At 34.4% G+C, this 22244-nt stretch overlaps 1 protein-coding gene across 1 annotated transcript in view; it reads left to right on the top strand.

The window, feature by feature from the left end:
- Positions 1-22244, top strand: part of Spata16 (spermatogenesis associated 16) — a 223398-nt gene that overhangs the window by 93132 nt on the left and 108022 nt on the right. The window contains exon 4 of the mRNA XM_005383016.2: positions 10695-10784. Coding sequence (XP_005383073.1) covers positions 10695-10784 — 90 coding nt within the window. The remainder of the gene's footprint in view (positions 1-10694; positions 10785-22244) is intronic.

The following is a 22244-nucleotide window of genomic DNA, read 5'->3' as shown; positions in this document are numbered from 1 at the left end:
AGCTATCAGCAAACTTAGAAGAAAATACCTAGTCCACCTCAATCAAACTTTCAGGACGTTATGACACAGGCTTTGTATTGTCCTCATCCAGGCTTCATTGTAATGCCTCACTCCTAATCTTGCTCTCCTCCTTTAGTTATTCTGTTCTTATTACTGTGGTTTAAAACAAAATGCAAGGTAAGTGGTGTTAATAATTCACAATTTTGTGCAACCACACAGAAGTTATTTTAATTGTTTTTGTGTTGTTCTTTGTATTTGTTGTTGTTTTGTTATTTTTTTCTCTTTAAAATAAAAAAATTAAATATACTAATATACAGGGAAAAAAAGAATTATAAAACTAAAAGTCTATTCCCATTAAACCACAAATCCCTATTCCTCTCTTAGGGAGCACATGGCAACAGTCATTCTCTTTTCAGTCTGTGTGAATTTGATGACTTGAGGTTCTTTCCGTGCTATGGTTTGAGTGGTCTCCCAGTGCTCAGGGTTTAGAATGAAGCCCTCAAGCCAGCAGTGCTGAGAGGTAGGACCTTGAAGAGGTAACTACCAAGGAATATGCTCCTAGGAATTTCTCAGCGTCACTGCATCATAACAGTGAGTTAGTTCCAACAGGAGTGGGCTGCGCCCGCCCCTCTCCTTTTCATTGCCTCTCACATTCTCCCTTGTTATTCTTCCCACCACTTCAGGGCACAGCAAGAAGCCCTCACCAGTCGCAGCTGTCTGATCATAGCCTGCAGAAGCATGAGTCAAATAAACTTACACTGTTTGCAAATTACCCAATCTGTGGTATTGTTACAGCAGCACAATACAAAGACATCATATAACTAGAACCGTATATCATCTGTGTTTTTGCACGAGGCTTACTTCCCTTAGCATCATGTCCCGAAGTTCCATCCATGTCATAGCATGTGCTTTGGTTTTCAAGGCTGAGTAGCATTTTGCTATTGTTTCCACATTTTGTTTATTCATTCATCTGTCAGTGGATGTGTGGGTTGCTTCTACCTCTGCGGTATTGTGAGTAATACTGCAATAAACATAAGGTATAAATATTTTTCTAAAGTCATCTGGATTTTTAGTAATTCTATGGTTATTTTATGGGTATTTTAAGGAGCTGCCATGCTGTTTTCCTTAGAAACTGTACCATTTTACATTTTCACAAAAATGAACACAAATTCACTTATTTTCTATATTTTTATTAGTAGCGAGCTAGTGTATGTGAGATGATATCTCATTATGGCTTTGATTTGATTTTCCTTAATGATCTGTAAAGTTGAACATCATTTCATGAGCTTATTAGTCATTTGTATATTCTTTCTGGAAAATTATCCATTGTAATCCTTCATCTTTTTCATTTGTTTCATTATTATTATTGAGTCATAGGAATTTCCTTTATATTCTGGATGTCAATCATTTATCAGATACACAATTTGTAAATACATCTTCTACTCTGTGGGCTGCCTTTTCACTCTATTGGGAGTAACTTTTGAGGCACAAACATTTTTCATGTTGACATAGTCCAGTTTATCTGTTCTTTTTCTTATTTTAGCTTTGATGTAAGTTTCCTCAATTACTTGCCTAGCCTCATCTGGTATTACACGGAATAATAATTCTACATGAAAGTCTTTGTATCTAAAAGTATTTACTGGGCTCTGATTATTTTAACTTTGATGCTGTAGGTTTCCTAAACCTCTCCTAAGAGAGCGTAAATAGATATTAATGTAACCACTCTCTCCCCAATATTCATTTTCCTACTTTTTCATATTATGAATCCTTCTAATAAATAATATGAATCTAACAGTGTTCACACATCTGAACAGAAGTAATCTATGTAGGCAGACAATTGGTCATACATGTCCTGCATGTTTATATGTCATATTAAAAAAATACTGACTGGCTTTTGCACCACAACAACTGTCTTTTCAAAGATGGTCACACAGCAAAATGCCTTGGAAGAAAACATGAATACATGCTTCCTTCCAGAGCAGAAGACAGGTATGCTTCTAGCTCCATATAAAATATTTACCTTTCTTAAACCCAGGATTCTTCTCCTGTAATGCAACCTACTTAAGTGAAGACGTCATGTACCATCACCATCTGGGAATGAGGCCCCGGGCACCAGTACAGGAAGAGACCAGTGGTCTGTATACTGTAGTTGCTATGAGAAGTTAGTTAAGTATCCTTTGCCCTCGAACCGCATGTCTTCTACCAATATCTCTGAAATTATATCAGGACAACTTGCTAAGCCTGAAATTAGGGAAAAATACATGGCTAATCACACTTAATAATGTGCTACAAGGAATTGCTTTGAATATACTTGAAAGTCATTTAGACTAATCTCTATACCATGCAAAATTCTACGTATCCTGACAGATGGCATTCTAAATGCCACTTAAATATTTCAAAACAAGGAAACTTTTCTCAAAGACTGTTGCATCATTGGTTATTAAGCCCCTCCTTAAGTCAAACTAAACTATTTGTAACTTCATAACTCTGCTTTTTGCCTAGCTTTAGCCTGTATTACAGAGAACAATTATTCTATTTTCTACGTCGAGGGCTTTGTATCTAAAAATACTTACTAAGTCTCTGATTAATATTATTTTATTATCTAAACAGATTGATTTCATTCCACATTCTACACACACCTTGTTTTCCAGGTCAGCTGAACATTCTAGACACACTTTAGTATGGTGAGAGACCTTACCTCAGATGCTCACACCTATGCATGAGTGTTAAGAGACTACATGGATAAGAACAATTCAGGGTTTTACTTATTTTTTGTAAAAAAAAATACTTTCTATTGATTTAATGTGAAATTTTTGTACAATTTTTATAACATATTGTCATACTATATTTAGCTTATGTTTAGTTAAAATATTAAAACTTTTCTAGTTGAACAAATTTTTAAAACTGATCCTTTAAATCTATAATATAAGCTTTGTGTTTTTTAATAAGTCCAGATCATTTTGAATTTTGCTTCTGTCACCAGGGATATTTATTCCTGTTTAGGTAAAATTTGTACTGCTAGAAAATTCCATAGACATCATTTCAGTTTCTTAATCTTAGTCACTAATAGAAATAATGTTCACAAAAAGATTAAGACAATCCATGAGATGCCTTTTTTTGTATTTACCCAGACCTTACTTGAATTGTGTTAATTATTCAACTACCTATAAGCTGAGTGATGCTATTATCCACCATAAATGCCACCATCTTTTTTACAAGGATATTATAGTTTGTTGAAATTAAAATATGTCATTTTCCTGGTATTCTTTAGACCTAATAATTATTTCATTTTATACATCCAACACTTTATTAGTAAAGAAAGAAGTGTGTGGCCTCACTCTGCTAATGATCAAACAGGTAAAGGGAACAAGACTTAGATATCTTTGCATCCCTAAGTAAGTAAGTGCTTCCCTAATCTTATGTAAAGCTAAAACCTTAAACCATTGGAAAGTGATAGCAAACACTCACTCACAAAAACCCATTGCTTCTGGGGGAGCAGTGCCACTGCTGGAAAGGAAGACGTGGGAAACTCTTCCACCTCCATTGCCACTGAAAGGAGAGAAAAGTACAAACTCTTTGTCCCTGGGAAAATAACAGTAACCTCGCTTGGGCATGGCAAAGATACCAAGAGGAATTCTAGTGCTGATAGACAAGAGAAAGAAAACTACTTTCCAATATAAAGCAATCACACATTCAATACAGTATGGCTGCTATAGAGAAATAATCCATAAGGGGGGAAGAGGGATATGGACAGAGGGGACAGAGATAATAGGCAAGAATTTTCCAAAATTAAAGAGAAAACATTAAAGCTCTAGTCTAAAACTCAGAGAATTTTAAGAGAATAAAATCAAAACAGCAATAACAAAAAAAGAGTATCCAAGTTTCTAAATAGGACAAAAAAAATCAAAGAAAATGAAAGTCATGGATTGGAAATAAAGAAATAAGCTATCTTTATTTGCAGAAGACATAGTAATCCATGTAGAAAATTCTAAAGTATCATTGAGAGATGAGTTTAGCAAGAAATCGAGTGTAGCTGGGGATATAGCTCAGTGGCATAAGTGCTTGCCTGGCAAGCACAACATCCTGAGTTCAATTCCTGGTACAAAAAAAAAAAAAAATTGAGTTTAGTACGATATAGCAGAATATAAGGTATCAGGTTTCTGTAAGTTAACAACAAATTATGAGAAATAAAAATTTAAAAATTATTGCCAATTACATAGAAAAGCATATCAAACTCTTTGGGATAAATCTAACAAAATTAAGATAAGACTTTTTTTCATACTTGAAGCGATGAAATATTGAAGAAAGAAATTAAATAAATCCAAAGATATGGAGAAATGTACCATAATTATTGATCAGAAGACTTAGGACTATTCGGCTATCAATGCTCCTTAAATTTATATGCAGATTTATTGCAATCTCAGTAGGGAATTTCAGCAAGTGATATATTATTTTCTAAAACTTAGACAAGTAGATTTCAAAGAATCCAAACAATTATAGGGAAGAAAAAACAAAGTGGGGGAAAATTATAGATTCACCAGCCCAATTAAAAAGTCTTTACTATATACAATAAACAAACTCAGTTCAAATAGTTTATAGATGTATTATATTTTAATATATTTTAATTAGTATATGTTTGCAATATATAATAATTATTCATTTGGGGGGATTGGTACATATCCATTCCACAACCTAGTCATTTTACTCCCAACAACCACCAAATCCTGATGAGGGTACTGACTGCTATAATTGTTTTGGAAAAATGTTTAACAATTTCCTATAAAGTTAAACCTACACTTAGTGTAAGACCCAACATTCTCATTCCAAGTATTTTCCCAAGAGAAAAGACTTTATTCAAAAATCTTGTTCGTGGATACTTACATCAACTTTATTCATAATGCCTTAGACAGGAACAACCTGAACGTTCATCAATTGATGAATGAATAAAAAAAATGTGGAATAAATTAATAATCTCAAAGGACCTGTAAAAAGAAACAAATTAATTCATGATGTAATATGAATGATTCTCAAAAGCCTTGTGCAAGTGAAAGGGGGCTTACCCATGAATCCATATAGTATATGATTCCACTTATGTGACACTTTGCAAAAGATAATTAAAGAGAAACTATAGTCGGAACAAAACATTTTCTGTCATTCTTAATATGGCCAAAGCTAAAATCAGTTTTAAAATTCAAAGAAAAATTTCTATGTCTAGAATAATAGAAAATGAATTGCAGAGAGAATAAAAATTGGTTAATAAGTACCAGCCCACCCTCTATACTGATAGGTTCCTTCAGTCGGTCCAACCAGGTAGAAAATGTTTTTAAAATTTTTTCTGTACTGAACATGTACAGACTTTTTCATTATTCAACATAAAGTATTATATAATAAAAATATGTGTACAGTACTTTGCATTGAACCCAGTATTATTCCTCAGGTATTATAAGTACATAGGTTATATTCAAATAATACAGTATTTCATCTGAGGGATTAAACATCACAGGTTTTGGTATCAGCATGGGTCCTTGAATCAAGTCTCCATAGATCTTGGGGAAGATTGTATAACAATACAAATGAACTAACTGAAAAACAGAACAGAATTAATAACTAAATTTAAGATTAGTTTCGTTTAAAAAAATTAACAAAATTTAAAGTCCTGGCAATTCAATTTTAGTATAATGTTTTGTAAAAAATCACATTATGATTTTTAAAAGTGTAAGTTTGAGGACTAAAAGAATGAAGATTTACCGCTCTTATGCTTGTTTACTTCTTGACTGGGCTGCAGCTTTGATTTTTTTTTTTCCTTTTCTGGTACCGGGAATTGAACTCAAGACCTTGCTCTTGCAAGGCAAGCACTTGTGCCACTGAGCTACATCCCCAGCCCTAGGCTACAGCTTTTATTGTTCACTTCCCTACACTTTGGCTTTAATATTCTTTTCAATCATTTTTATGCTTGTTAAAAATTACTCATTATTCTAATTTATCACCACAGAGATCAAAGGACAAATTCTTTAAGATTATTTTCATTACTTCAAAAGATAATTGAAAAACTTAAACATTTATTTCAGATAACTCTTCAAATAATACAAGTATACTTGTATTTTTTCTCAAATTGATGTATAATCATAAACATCAATGATATTGAAGTAGTCCTAGATCTTCACATTTCTTTAAATTAGCCTATGGAGTAAGAGAAAAAAACTAGATAAAAATATTGCACAGCAGTAATCAAGCATCAATATTTGCAAATAAAATAAACAGAACTTATTGATATTAAGTTAAAAGTATAACAATTAAAAGCTTTTAACATACACATCTAAATGCCAGCAACAAGAAACTAAGAAAAATAATAGAATAAAATCTCCTTCTATATGCAGTGACTCTCAAACATTATCATGCACACAGATACTCCTAAGATTTTTTTGAAATGCAGACTGAGTAGGTTAGAGAAGGAAATCAGTGCTTTGGATGTCTAATACAATTTTAGGTGGTGTTGTTAATCACTTTTTAAAAGTAAGGCATATCTATGTAGATATTTATGTGTATTATGATGCATATTTATATATACATACTCTAGTCTCATGTATAATTTTCAAACTTAAGAACTAGTAAGACATTAGTAAAACTTCTATATTTAAAAAGTTGAAGGATTAATTTCCTAGTAGTAACTAGGAAACATAAAAGAATATTTAACTGAAGAAGAGAAAGGTCACATTCCTAAGTGGGAAGTAAATAGTATGAAATGTCTATTTTTATTTAGTCTAATACCTTTACTTTAATACCAGTGAAAGCCATCAAATAATGTTTTGGCAACTTAAATAAAGATTAGAAAGTTCATCAGGAGGAATAAATTTGCCATATTAGCTAACTAATTTTTCACAAAAAGAACATTAGGCTGTTACTTTCTTTACAGAAATTAAAATGAATTGTAAAATAACAATAATTAAGACACATTCAAGCCACTGAAGTAAACAGACTGAGAGTGAGCATAAAGTCCAGGTATAGACCCAGTTGTGCAGAGGAACTTAGTAGAGGACACATCACTGAGAGAAGAGTGAGTTACTTCACAAGTGATTAGGAAGTCTGGGACAATACCGAAGTGGACTTACATCCTGACCTCATCATTTCATAAACTTGGACCTTAACAGAACAAGCACGCACACATATAAAGTTATATGAACTTTAATACAAAGATAAAATTTAAAGCAGCAACAAATAGAAATCATTTAAACCATAAGACACACAACAGTTATAAATTGATTTAAACAGTAAACTGTTATGTCTTATAAGGATTATTTTTGTACATGGTCCCATTGTCTTATAATGGGCTTCATCAGCCAGGTGCACGATCATTGCCTGTTACTGATGCTAACTCTATTCTCCTGGCAAAAATTCTATCACTTCTATGATTTAGCCACTCTGTCTAATAGTTTTTGTTTTTTACCAAAAGCCCTATCAGCATAGCTAAATCAGAGTTATTTCCTCTGTGATAAAATCAAACTAATCAGCACAGAGACCTCTCTCTGATTACAATTGCAGTTTTTCCCCCCTGGCCCAGTGAGATTGTCCATTTTGAACACAGATTGCCTTCTGCCTCTCCTCCGAATAGCACTGAATGATAAATGATTAGGAACTTTGTGAAAGGCAAATCACCGTTTCCTCTAAGGTTGCACACAATATAAAATACATGCTTAAAAGGATATGTCAGTTTTGAAAGCATCGACAAACTAGTAAAACTGTAAAAACTAAGCTTTGAAACCACCACTAGCATGGCTTGCCCAATAGCTAACAAGGACATGCTATAACACCCAGTGAGAACTGCAATTATTATGAGTCAAAAATAATAGAGGAGCAGGTGTAAAGTCTCTTCCAAAACTTCGAAATACCCCTCTCCAATGTCACCTTCAGGGTGGAGACTTGGTCTGGAGTCCGTCAGCCTCTCTTATGACACTGGGACTTGTATGTTTCAGGGCAGGGTGCTGTGATGGCTTAAAGGACGTACTCAAAGCCAGGTGAGGTAGTGCATGCCTGTAATTCCAGAGACCCAGAAAGCTGAGAGAGAAGGATCACAAGCTCAAGCCCAGGCTGGGCAACTTAGGGAAACTGTCTCAAAATTAATTAAAATGGTCTGGGGATATAGCTCAGGGGTAGAGCAATTGCCTAGACGTATGGTTCCCTGAGTCCAACCCCAGTAGTGCAAAAGAAAAATAAACCTAGTCCAGCCTAACAATATGACTCATAATTTACAAGCTAATTTTAAACTCTATTTTTTAAAGTTTCTTTTTTTTTGAGACAAATTCTCACTACATAGTGTAAGCTAGACTTGAACTCACTTATGTAGCCCACACTGGCCTCAAACTCATGGTGATCCTGCTGCCTCAACCTCCCAAGTGCCAGGATTACAGGTGTGCACAAATTCTTTTTTTTTTTTTTAAAGCGTATGGAAATAGCCCCTATAGTGTCCACCTTACCAACTCTCACTACCCACCAAAAAAATCTCCTTGACCCACATCCAAAGCCACTTTGAGGCCTCCTCTCCCATCTGCCTCTTTTTTCTTCTTTTTGCCTTTTCTCTCGTTATTCTAGATCTCAACACCTCATTCTTTTCTACAATTTAGTCCATTTTTGGCAAAAGATCTGGCCCAGAGAATAGTTTAGCAAAGCCAGGACACTTCATCATCATGGGCAAAGAGATGTTCAAGTCTAGAAGTATCTCTTCAGTAAGGACTTTACTCCATGTTTACAGATGTGTACTAAATTTTCTTAATTGAATGAATGATTATAAATAAGAGGAGAGAACAAATTATGAAATGGAAGAGAAAATTCCGGACCAAACTGGAAAACCCAGGCCTTCAACAGAACTGTGCTCTTAACCACTCTGACTTGTTTTTATAAGATTGGTTTCACAGGGATAAAATATATAAATATGTTTTGAATGCATACTTTTTTTGAACTAATAAAATGTGGGAGTGGCAGATATTAATAGTTTTCTATCTACTTGATATCAAAGGAACCCACAGGATAGCTTTTAAACCTCTAACATTTTAGTCAAAATTCATCAAAGCAAATGACCTATATTCTTAAGGGAGTAATGTTTTTTGTTTGGGGGGGTTGTGAGGGATGTTTGCACAAATCATTAGTCATAGAGTACAGCAAAACCTCATTAATTTATTTCCTTTTACTTCAGAAGTGCTCACAGGAAAGGCAATAATTTATAATACAATGGCAATGTGTAATTCTCTGGCTAGAGATGTTTAAGGAAAGCATCTGACCAATTTGTAACACAAACTTAAAATACCTCTTCAACTAACTAGGCATGTATGTTTTCAAGTTTATCTTAACCTCTCTGGTTTCTGATTATTTGTGTTTACATTGAACTGAATTATATAATTAATCCATCGCATCATCATATTATTCTGTAATTCCTTATGGGAGAGAGATATGCGTTTCCCCACTTTTGCCTTTTGATAAGCAGTGTTTCTGGGAATAGAATTATTTTAGTTGGCATTTTTTAACCCAGAGTTCATGAATAGCCTTGAAGGGATCATATGAGTTCCCTAAAATTAGGCAATTGTATTTACGGGCATTTTTCTGCATGGAGATGCATAGCTTTCATCTGATTCTCAAAAACTTCTGTGCACCTCTCAAAAATAAAAAAAAATAAAAGAGGCTAAGAACTACTTACTTCAATAATGAACTAATTTCAAGTGGTTCTCATCAGCTTGTAAAAATAGGAGCACAATATGTTATTTAGTAATCCTGTATAGATTCAGTGACTTTTGCAATCCCACATCAATAAGCATAGTAGAAGCTACATGAAATTTTCGCTAATAGTGCATCCCAATTTCCATCTGGTGATGGAGTAGGGACTGCATCTGTCTAGTTCTCCTCATCACAGCAAATGCCAGGAACAGTGCCCAACCTGAACAGGCTGTCAAGAGGCAAGGAAGGGATGTCTGGATGTCTACCAATTTATCTCTAAAGGCAGAAGGTAGCAGGAAAGTGATCATCTCATCTGGATTTGAACAGACCCCAGAACTCTAAGAGACAGGGGAAGAGTCAGCAGACAAAGATGGATACATCTTCTGATGTACAAGGCAAACCTCGTAATTTTATTCAAGAAACGGAGGAGGCCCAAAGAAAAGCTCTTACCCAAATGGGCAAAACCAAAACTAGCTGCTTTATCCTGTCTTAGAGGGCTTCTTCCAAGATACTGCATCATCCAGCGGAGTGAAAACACATAGCCTAATTAGGGAATTCAAATATGCGTGTCAACCAAATTGTAGTTCCTGTCTTTTAACTGAAATTCAGCAGTTAATGATCTCTTCTTTCATTAAAAATAGACATACCATACATAACCTATGAGTTTTGCCTGAATTATTAACACCAGCAAATAAAACAGCACCATGTCTAATATCTAATATAAGTTGGATTTAAATTCTTTGTCATTATCAGATCTATAAAAGATATAAGTATTATAAAGTTGGTTTTATGATGTGAACTTAATTCTTTTTTTCAATAATGCTTGTTTATTTGCCTTAACTGACAATTACAGGAAGAAATAAAGGGCTTCATTCATTAGCATCTTTTAAAATAGCATATAAAATTGAATGCATGTGATTTCATTCCTATACACTTCTGGTAATTGTCTTTTAACAGCCTAATAACATTTGCATTTCTTTTATCTTTTACAGGAGCATTGTCTTAAACCCAGCCTATTTCCGAAATCATCTTCGTCAAGCAACAGTGTTTAGATGTCTGGAGAGATATTCAGAAGCTGCCCGGTATGTTTGTTATAACTTTTTGAAGATTTATTTAAAGTTAAATTAATTTTATTCTCAGATTCTGGTAATAGCATAAGAGAACTTTCCATTTTTCTCATGGAATATAATTTTACCAGAATTATTGTCTTATAAATGTCAAGCCAACAATTATTGACTATCTTTTTCTTTAATTAAAGCTATTCCACGTTCATAGCTCTTAGCAAAATTCAAACTTTCCAGCCACAAGGTCACTGACGGTGATGGGAAAACTTCTGTAGATATTAGAAATGAACTTGACCTCTTACCCTTGAAGACGTTCCCAGTTCAGATTATAATGACTCAGTTCTGTGACTTCAGTTTTGGGAATGAAATCTAATCACATAGAAATGATCCCAGAAGCTCATTTCTAAAGGAGCTGGTATCAGTTAGAAAACACCAAGGACTGTTAGAGAAATCCCACAGTAGTTCCTCTTGGACACCAATATACTTAAAAAGAAACCTACTGAAGCAGCCCCTTACAGGTCCATCCCCAGAACCCAAACTTATGGTAAAGAATTACGAGGGTCTTGCACCATCTTCAGTGCTACAGGAAACAAACAGCTTTTGTTTTAATTCCAGGGTCAAGCTCAGTATGCCAGGTTCCTTCTCCTTTTGACAAACCTCTCAAATAATTCCCCTAATCTTCCTATGTACAGAAACTTGCTGCTGCTTCTCCATTTCATCACTCTAGGAATTTGGTGAGGAAATGTGAATAGCTTCTAGATGTACTCTGAACACAACTCCTAATTATAAATCTACAGTAACAGGGAAGGGGTGCCTAGGCTGCTGATGACTACTTTCTCTAGAACATTTATAAATAATATTGGTTTTGAGATTCAAAGCAAGAGTTTAAGTGGAGAATTTAAAAACTGACACTACAAGAGTCACATGAATTCCCTTTGTGGAAGATGGTTCCAGGAATTGCCTGAATTCAAAAGATGTACACAAATGGCGTTAATCCCAAAGACTCTTACTTGGCCAAATGGTCCCTTTTGTACATGTGTGCTAAATATCCACTTTGAAAAATTAAAATAAGTCTATATCACTCTGTTCTTTGCATTCCATTTCTTCCATACCATTTCTTCAGTGTGTTTTACCTAATGTCCTAGCATATAACTTTCTCCTATTTTTTATTTTTCTCCACTGAATTATTCCTTCAGCTTATTTCTGTCTGTATACTTTTCCTAACTGTGAGTGAGAGGGAAATTAAGAGATAAGCATCTTTCTGTCCCACACTCCAAAAAGGAAGTTTTTATAAAGATCACTAATTATAAGCTGGTATCAAGATTCAGTATAAACAGGGAGCAGTTATCTACAAAATAGAATTCCATAAGAGGTAGTTTACTAATGTCTTTTGTATCTAATCAAAACATCAATAGAATAGAAGCCTAGATACAACTTCAGACCTAAATTCAACTAGTAAAAAAACTGCTTGTGGTGTATAGTCTCTAAAGAACAGATCATGAAATGTTTGAAGAATTGGAGACATCTAATTGTTAAGCTGTAGGAGAAGGTAGATATAAATTATAAATAACTATAGGTAAAAATTAGGAATAAATTAAAGCAGGAAAATGTGTAAATTGGAAAATGCTACACATTCATACATTTTTGTTTGTTTTTAGAAAAAATAGGTACCAGAAAATTATTGGCTAATACTAAATTATATCAAGCATAACTTTCTGGGCCAAAATGGGACAAAAATTGCTTATGGTTCTAAACAAACAAATAATAAGAAATTAAAAATTAGGAATATGTTAGTATTTGCCACATAAAATTAGCATTGGTTATTCCATTATTTTTTTTATCTCCCTACAGTGAACAGATTCATCTTTAAGTATCAGTTGTGGACTTACTTGGCAATGTTCCTAGAGAAACTCCCTGATAATTGTTGGTTATATTGGTGTGGACTCCAACAAAGGAATAGATATAATTACTATCAGATACAAGTGTTTTTCATTTTGGTTTCCTTGGCAATTAGAGCCCTCAATATAAAATATATAAGGTATAATAAAAAAGTGGTGTGTTTAAATATTTAAAGATTGTGACAGTAAAAAACACATTGCCATTGACTCACCTCAAAATTCTCCCCCTTGCTTCAAACACATTTTTGCCACTTTCTGAAGCAGTTCTGGAAATCCTCTTTCATCAATATCTTTAGCTGCCCTGTAATGGCTGTCTCAATGTCCTGAACTGATACACAATGTTTACCTTTCATGGTCATTTCGACTTTGGGGAAGAGCCAGCAGTTGCACAGTGCCAGGTCAGGTGAAGAAGAACACACCATGTTTTTATTTTGGGGTGGCATAAAGAGGCACCTTTCACTGTATTTTTTAATCATAGCTTATAAAACAATCATGAGGAAGACTTCCAGAACTGCTTCAAGAATGATGGAATAATGTTTAAACTAAAGGGGATATTTTGACAGAAGTGTATTAATGGCAATGTGTCCTGTACTGAACTAATATTTTTAATTTAATATTCATTATATTTTTAGACTGACCATTGCATGTCATCTCTTCTACCACCCAAGGGAAAGAATGCTACGAATTGAGAACATGAACATGAATAGCTAAGTGTCCCTTAGCACTTCTAATGTAAATTGATATTTACAACATTGTTATCAACCAGTCTCTTGGATATCTGAAAAATTTTCTTCAGAATTCAGAACCTTACAATCAAATTATATTAAAGCATATGGTAAAGTAAACACACCAGTGTCATTTCCTCCAAGACAAGTAGTCATGATTGTGGGATTGACAGTCACCTACCAAATGCAAAAGAATGCCATTATTATCCGACCTAGGATATATTTTTTTTAGAAAGTGATTCCCAGTAAAATGTACCACTCAGTATCTCATCTGAAGCAGAGTATTATAAGCAGTCTCTGGGAAATTTTAATGCTAAGGATGTCTGATCCTAACCACCTTCAACCAGGAAGGGATTCCTAATTAATAAGCCAGAAAGATTCCCAAAACAGTCTCATAAGAGTCACAGCTCTCAACTGGCGAGAGTGGAAGAAATGCTGCTCCCTGTGGCTGCGTGAAAGATATCAGTAAGTTTTACTACAGGCAGAGCTTTCATTTTACATGTTAATGTACTTTTAGTAATATCCTACTGGAAGAAAGAACAAGAATGCATTAATATTAGAAACTGGATAAAATTAGAGTTATTGTTATAGTTTAGGCTCTACATGAATGCTGATTACCTTGAAGAGATAACTGGCACTGGCGAAATTGATGAAATCAGATTTTCTACCACAAAACTGAATGAAGGTTTCTGTAACTCCCAGTTCATCCCCCAAGAATCAGCCACCTGTGAGGTCTTCTCTGAAATAGCAAGTAGTTCTTTGACATCTCTGTTTCTAAGCATATAAAAATATCAGTGTTGATACAGAATGTCTTTCCTCAAATCTGACATCCTCCCCAAACACACACACACACACACACACACACACACACACACACAGCATTTGGGGTTGCCTTCATGAGAAACAAAAAAATATGAGAAAAATAGGCAGAGATATTTAAAAAAAGAAAATCCAAGACTATTCTATGAAGAGACTTAACAATTATTGACAACATGAATGGCTTTATCGTATCTCATCTCTAAATGCTCAATGACTACCTCAGAGCCCAGAATGTACCAAGCACTAGTGAGGGATTATGAGTTAACTTAGCTAGTTTTTGTGTCTGTGTTGGTACGTGGCTGATAAACATTCTGCTATAGCACAAAGAAACTATTACATGAAATTATTAATCTTGGTTGAAAGATAAATATGAGAGTATGCACATAGTTTTGAAGATCATGTGATAGCAGGATTCTCCTACGATGAAGACCCATAGGACCAAAAAAAGAGAAAAAAAGATGACAATGACATTGTAAAGAATCTTTAGTTAAGTAGACAGTAAATAAATAGAAAACAAAACTAAAGGAAGAAATGCAATGAAACCTCTTTGTCCATCACTGATGAATCAGTGAACTAGACAGGAAATTCTAGAGAAGGAATAACATACTGAAAGTCTTGCAAAACCCAGACAAATGATGCATGTAGTAGCCCAATGATAAGATAAAAAATGCCTTCTATGGCCTACAATGAAAGGCAGCTCACTGGCCCCACTCACATGTGGTCATGTGGTCACTGTAACAGGGTTGTTCCGAAAGAGAGTGGTCATGACTCAAATCCATCTAACGTTGCTGTGTAGGAATATATGTTTAGTACTGAAGATCTTCTAGTTTTCAAGAGGTTGTAGAAATTCAGCAGTTTCCAGGAAATTTCTGACTTTTAAATGAGCACAATTATTTTGTTTTTTTCAAACAGTGTCATCTTTAGAAAGTGGAAATAGTTCCATTCATGACAACAAAATTCCCAGAAAAATCAATTTTCCAAATGACCAATTTGCAGAACACATCAGATTTTAAAGTTCAATAAAAATTTAAGAAATAGTCATATTTACTATACTTAGTTAATATGAATACATTTTCTATGCATGTATGTTTAGTAACTTTTTAACATTACAGAATTTTCAGTGTTTCAAGAGTATTCAAATAATAGACTAGCTTATTCTCATGAATATGTTCTTTGTGTGTGTGATTATTATTCTACTGTTCTTAAATATATTCTATAATTACTCTTATAATACAACCAAAATTCTAATTTGAAAGTTCAACATTTTATGTAAGACTATAGTAGCTTAGGAAATAATAGCAAAAATTGACAAATGTAATTATACCAAATTAAAAATCTTCTGTACAGCAAAGGAAACATCACAGCAAAAAAAAAATAAAATAGCCTACATGATGGAAAAAAATCTTGCCCTTTATTCGCTGATCACAGGTTAATATCCAGATAATATAAACAATTTTAAAAATTTAACATCAAAATAATCCAATCAATAAACAGGAAAATGACCCTAATAGATACTTAATATGAAATAATGTTCAACATCTTCAATTATAAAAGAAGTGCAAATCAAAACTACATTGAGATTTCATCTCACCTCACTCAGAATGTCTATTACAAAGGAAAAAAACTAACAAATATCTGCAAGGATGTGGGGAAAAACGAACCCTTATACACTGTTGGTGGAAATGCAAATTAGTACAGCAAGAATGGAGATTCTCAAAAAGCTAAAAATAGAACAGCCATATGATCCAGCTATACCACCCCTGAGCATACATTCAACAGAGAAGAAGTGAACGTATAAAAGAGATACCAGCATGCGCATGTTTACAGAGGCAGTATTCCCAGTGGCTAAGATGCGGGATTGGCCTAAGAGCCCATCAACAGATGAATGGATAAAGAAAATGTGCTAAATATGCACAAAGGAGTTTTATTCAGCTATGAAGAATTCAGTCCTGTCATTTGCAGCAAAATGGATGGAACTAGAGGACACTGTGTTAAGCAAAATATGCCAGGCTCGGAAAAACAAATATTGTATCCCTCATATGTGGAATAGTGGGGTGGGGGAGGCTAAGACTCGAAAGCCAAAGAAGGGCTATTAGCAAGCAAAAGGGGAACGAGATGCAAATAGGGAGGATGGATCCAATCAAAGAACATTACATGCACGTTTGAAAGTGTCATATTGAAGCCTATCATTTGTAAAATAAATGCAATGATAACTTTAACAGAAACAAAATAAATATCAATAAGCATTTTACAAGGACATTCTGGTGTAAACAGAGACAACAAAGTAGACAACATAAATAATATGAAAAAGTCTAATAGTTTGTACTGATATAGCTAACATTTAAAAGTGATTTTCTGCTTTTAATAAGTCATCATTTTTTAGGGTATTCTTCCCATTCATGTAGAGTGACTAAATTTATCTCTTTAATAAAACACATTTTAACTATTTATAGCATTTGTAACTATTCATGTGAGACCTTTGTATCACTCTCTGCTTTATCTCCTGTGAGTACAAAAGCTTAGAGAGGAAACAGCAAGCACCTTGCACAGCCTGAGCTGTGGACCCCACAGAAAGAAAGGCTACAGAACAGAAAAAAGCTTCAGTCCTCGGGACCCCAGAGGCCTGTGCCCCTTCACATCCATCTGCATCATAGCTATACATTTTTGAGAGATTTAGAAATAAACTAATTTTAGTAAAGGAGTATCTTTATAAATTTGACTAATTGGTCATTCTACAAATTCATCATGTGATGAATCCACTCAGAGCCTACAAAAGGCTGTGATCTGCAGTATTAGATTGGCAGGCTGAATCAACAACCCTGTTACAATTTTAAATGAATGCCGACATTTCATTGCTCAAGGGCAGAGGAGGAACTTCTTCTCACCAGCAAGAGAATTCCTGCCCACATTAAATTTTGCACTAGATCACTTGGAGGGAAGACGTTACCACAGGGAAAAAATGTATTTTGTTGAGTTCAATTGAATAGATTTAACTAATTCATTACCAGTCTGCTTTCCATTATAATACTCTTATTTTATGGTATATAACATATAGCATATGCAACATTGTCAGAAACAGATTAAATAATAACATAGGTAGTCAAGTTTGTTTTACCTTTATCCTTTACAAAATAATGAATTAAATGCTGCACTCGACTTCAAAGTTATTTTATATTGTATGTGTCTTTTATGACAAAAACAACAAAGTGGTAAAATGCTACAAAGATGTGCCAGTTGCCTGTTGCTATGCTGAGACTTCTCTCCCTCTTGACTGTCAACTTTGCCAGAAATTAGTTCAATTCCCTCTGCTTCCCCCCACTACCCCCAGTCACAGGTACGAGAATCCATGCTCTTGCCCTCCTGCCTTCTGCTGTGTTATGATCCAGCAAGGAGGCCCTTGCCAGGATCAAGACCTTCAGCCTTGGATTTTCTAGCCTCTGAACTGCAGAAAATAAAGCTCTGCTTTTTATAAATTATGCACTCTCAACTATCCTATTAAACCAACACAAAACAGGCTAGTCTGCTGCATTTGTATTTTTTGCGCTTTCTCCAAAATGTCTCCCTTCTATGGGTTTGTGCCATCAAGACTGATATAATTCCCCCGTATAATCTTCCCCTGCCCTGTGGTCCATTAAGACATCCTGTCAATGCTTCTCACATGATCTATGCACCCTGGGTCTTCCTTCATAAAGTCATTGTTTTTAACTAACTGATAAGCACATTTACTTCTCTTTTGTTTTGTTTTATTTTGACACTGAGTTTGAGGCTATTTGGGATATTTGAGTTTTCTGGGAAATCTGCTATTTGCATGAGTGTATAATAAAGCCTCAAATGCCAACTGCCTTAAAAAAACAGATTCCTTCAGAAATCATCAGTTGTGCTCAAAGTATGAAACATTAGTGCATGAATTTTTCAAAGACAAGCATTTAGTGCTTGGGCTCTATTTAGCTGGCAGGATATACAGGAGTTATTTCTTTCTTCTTTTTTGGCAAAGCAGTATGTTTTGATTAAGCCCAATTAAGTAACTTACTTTAAGGTGCCTTAATTCAGGGCTAACTTCATTGACAAGCCAGATAGTAAAGGTCAGTATAGATGAGAGTCAGTGGCTTTCTTGACAGCCAGCAGGAAGTTGTAATATTATGGATTTTTTCTTTCTCCTCCCCTTCCTCTTCTTCCTTCTTGTTCTTTTCTTCAGACTTGGTCCTGCTGGAAGTAATACATACATAAATCACAGTCTACAAAAGAGTGATCTAAAAATAAATTGGAGTGTTCAGAATCTAGTAAAATAAAACAGTGACATTTCAGTAGATAAGCAATCACTCAGGAGCAGTATTACAAGAGCAACCAGGAAAAACTGTTTCAGCTTTTCTGTGTTATGGAACTCTATGATTTTAAATGAGATCATTATGTATCTTGCAAAGAGGGAGAATAGTCTGACAGGTAGACTCCAGACAAGTGATTCTGAAGAGATGATAGTAGTGTTAGGAGTTTATTTGAACTAGTTCTGATTCAAACACTGGGGTAAAATCTATTTCCTCAGCATGCAAGGTACTATAATTACATCATAGATTTTTTTTGTCTAATAAAAGTTCTCATTTATGACTAAAAATACATTAAGTGAAACCTATTGGCTAATTTTTATTCTTAAACTGGCCATCTGACTAAAAGATCTTCTTTCTCTTTACTGGGCACACTTCACCATTTTCAAAGAAACTTTAGTGTAGACTGGCACTGATCCTATGCAGTATATATGTTGGAAGATTGTGTTTTGTAATATCATATGTTGAAGGATGAGCATGATAATTCCACCATTAAGCAACTTTCCTGTTCCCTAGATGTCACAGAGTTGTGTGAATCCTAACATAAGCACTGCAAAAATGTTGCATCTTGTTGTAGGATATCTAAAATTGACACTAATTTAGTCATTTCCCATGGCTTAAATCAAATATCTCATTTTTAAACCCCAATTCCTCCAGTTTTCTGGTAATAGGAAAGATACAGTGTTTGTGATATCAAGAGAAAGCTTGGAGGTTAAAATGTAATAAAGCTTCAAGTTCATAGCCCTATCTTTTGTCTTATAGATTTAAAATTGGAGAATTGTAAATGCCTAATTTTATAGAAAAGAGTATTCATTTTTAGGTTTCACTGATAACAGGTAGCTAAAGAAAAGCAGGCTGTCTTTTTAAAAATAAGACTTTTGTTTCCCTTCCTATTTGAACGTTTTCTTTCTACTTCCCAATATCTATCATGTTCTAAATTATAAGTAAATTATTGCAAGGATACAGAATCTTCTGCCTAAAAATATAGAAAGATCTTTTTAAAAACTCAGACTATTGATAAGGACATCCATAAATTCATTAGAGAAAAACAAACACTGATTGACTTTGTGAATTCTTCCACCCTGCATTGATGCTTATAATGATAATTACTTTTGTTCCTTCTCTCTTTTGAATGGCATGCATTATTATCTTGCATTCACATTACCTCTAAACATTTCTAAAATAGTTTATTAATGCAAAGTTCTTGGACTGTGTATGTTTTCTGCAAATGTGTATTGTCTTAGTTACTTTTCTCATTGCTGAGACAAAATACTTGACACCCAGATGTACAAGAAGAAAGGTCTACAGTTCATAGTTCACTGGCTCTAAAGCAGGTAGCGTGTCAAAGGGGTATCACAGAGGAGAAAGAGTCATGGCAGGTAGAAGGCAGCAAGACAGCAAAATAGTAACGAAGCAGCACGTAACAAGTGGCCCCAGCAACCCTCTTTCTGTCTCTTATATTTTATCCGGGCTACCCTTAGGGGAGTAGTACTTACACTTAATCCTAGCATCACATCATGAGTCAGTCCCAAGATCGCATCCTTGATCCCAGCAACACACACCCTAGATCTAGCCACCTCTGAAAAGCCCCACCTGTGACTGCATGAGGCTTTGAGAGGACGTCTAGACACTAGCAATAACTTGGTCTGTAAAGCTGGTGGTGGAGTACACGAAAAGATGTTTTCCATTTGCTATCAATCCAGCCTTCCATCTTTAAAAACAATGAGTAGAAACAAAGAAAACTACAGAATTAGAGTTCATCTACACTTGCAAAAATATGATAAATATATCTAAACCTCTTTATTTTCATTCTGTAAATTGGAGGTAATAATAGCACCTGTGTCACCGAGGTTACTATGAGGATGAAATGTAACAATTTATATCAACCACTTAGCCCAATACTTGGCACATCATAAATGCCAATAAAAATGAGCTGTTATCTTTGTTGTTGCTATTGCTAATTAGAGTTCTCTGAAGAGCAATGACACTACCTCAAGAGAAAATGAGTTTCTCAGCATTGAAGCCAAATGTGTTGAGCAATCACTTAGCTGGGGTAGTTTACCACAAGACTACTAAGTTCTGTCTTGCTCTGAGAGTCAATGCGTTGGGAAAGCCAACTGTTAACATGGACGTCAAAAAGCAAGATTCTGACTGGCATAAAAAAACTGAAAGGAGTGAGATTATGTTTTTAATAATTTCATGTATGAATACATCAAAACTTTTCAGATATTGTTTCATTTGAGTAATATTTCAATTCTTCATGAGGAATTTGGAGTTGTCTGAGATAGGAAGGTGGAATTTCAAATTGAGAAAGACAATAATTCCAATCAACTGGTTATGGTTCCAAATTTTCCTTTTTCCCTTTTCTTCATTTCAATCAAAAAGAGCCAAAACTAGGCTGAAATCCTAACAGCACACTGTCAGGAACTGACTGAAATTCCTTACCAATTTGTTAATGCTGATATCAATTCATCACACCATTACTCATGTAAATTAAACTGGATTTCACTAATTGTGAAGATTGTTTATAAGACAAAAGTGCTGTTTCTGAATCTGCCTGCTGAAGAGTCATCTAAACTAGAAAATTACAGTCAGACCAGAGAAAACTGTGTTTCACTCCCAGAGCCATAAATGACTGGTTCTGTGTGACCTTGGGCAAGTTAATTAAGTTCTTTGACTTTCAATTTCCTCAGCCATAAAATGTAAATAAGAATAAAAGTGGCAATGATGAAAGTTAAATGAAATAATGAACCTAAAACACTAAACTCAGTGCCTGACACATAGCACTCAGTTATTGTTTCTGTTTCTGCAGCTGCTGTTGTTATAAGTTTTGAAAAAGATGTCTACAGCCCTAATACATTCATGTTGAGTGAATTCTGTTCAGTGATACTTTGATATGAATATTTTATTCCTGGCTACTACCCCCATTAAATCAGTTTTAGCAGCCATCATCTATGACCCTCTATTTTATGGGAAAATTTATATCAGTTGCTTGTTGTGCATTGTATTTGTTTTTTACAACTGCAAAGAAGTTATATCCATCATTGTATAGAAGAAACTTCAGCTTATGTTTAAATCACTTGCCAAAGATCACTCTGCTTCTAACGAGCAAATTTGAAATTTGATCTTAATTTTAAATTAAGACCAGGACTCCCACAATTAATAAGGTCAAACTTCATATTTGCCATCTGGCTGAGTTTGAGATAGCATTGTCTTGTTCTTGTTTGCACTTATTGATTGCTAATGAGCATTCCCAATACCTTCATTTTGTGGTTTTAATCATCTATGAGCCAGTGGTGCTCCCTCTTCTGCAAAATGCTCATTTGTACCTTTGTCTTTTGCACATTTTCATTAGATTCCTATTTGTTTATCATTGACTCTTAGGGTTCATTATGAATTCCATATATTATAATTTATAGCAATATGTATTACACGCAATTTCTTCCAATTTGTGAAAAGATATTTTTCATAGCATCTTTTAGTCAAAATAAATCTAAGGATATGGCATTATTTTAGTCAAATTAATCAAATTCCTTTATGATTTGTGCTATGTGGGTTTTTTTATTTTAAAAATAAAAGGAGGAAAACATTAACAGATAGACAACCTTTTACAAAACAGCAAAAGAACACTACAGACAATACAGAGTTACAAACAAAGTGGTAGGAAATTAACAATGCTTGTTGTATTACATATTGATATCTTCAAAGTGGCTTCTC

Source organism: Chinchilla lanigera, unplaced genomic scaffold, assembly GCF_000276665.1.
Source record: "Chinchilla lanigera isolate Chin_1 unplaced genomic scaffold, ChiLan1.0 scaffold00019, whole genome shotgun sequence".
In the NCBI taxonomy this organism is placed as follows: Eukaryota; Metazoa; Chordata; class Mammalia; order Rodentia; family Chinchillidae; genus Chinchilla; species Chinchilla lanigera.
Note: the sequence above shows the minus strand (reverse complement) of the source record. Positions and strands in the feature narration are given on the sequence as shown.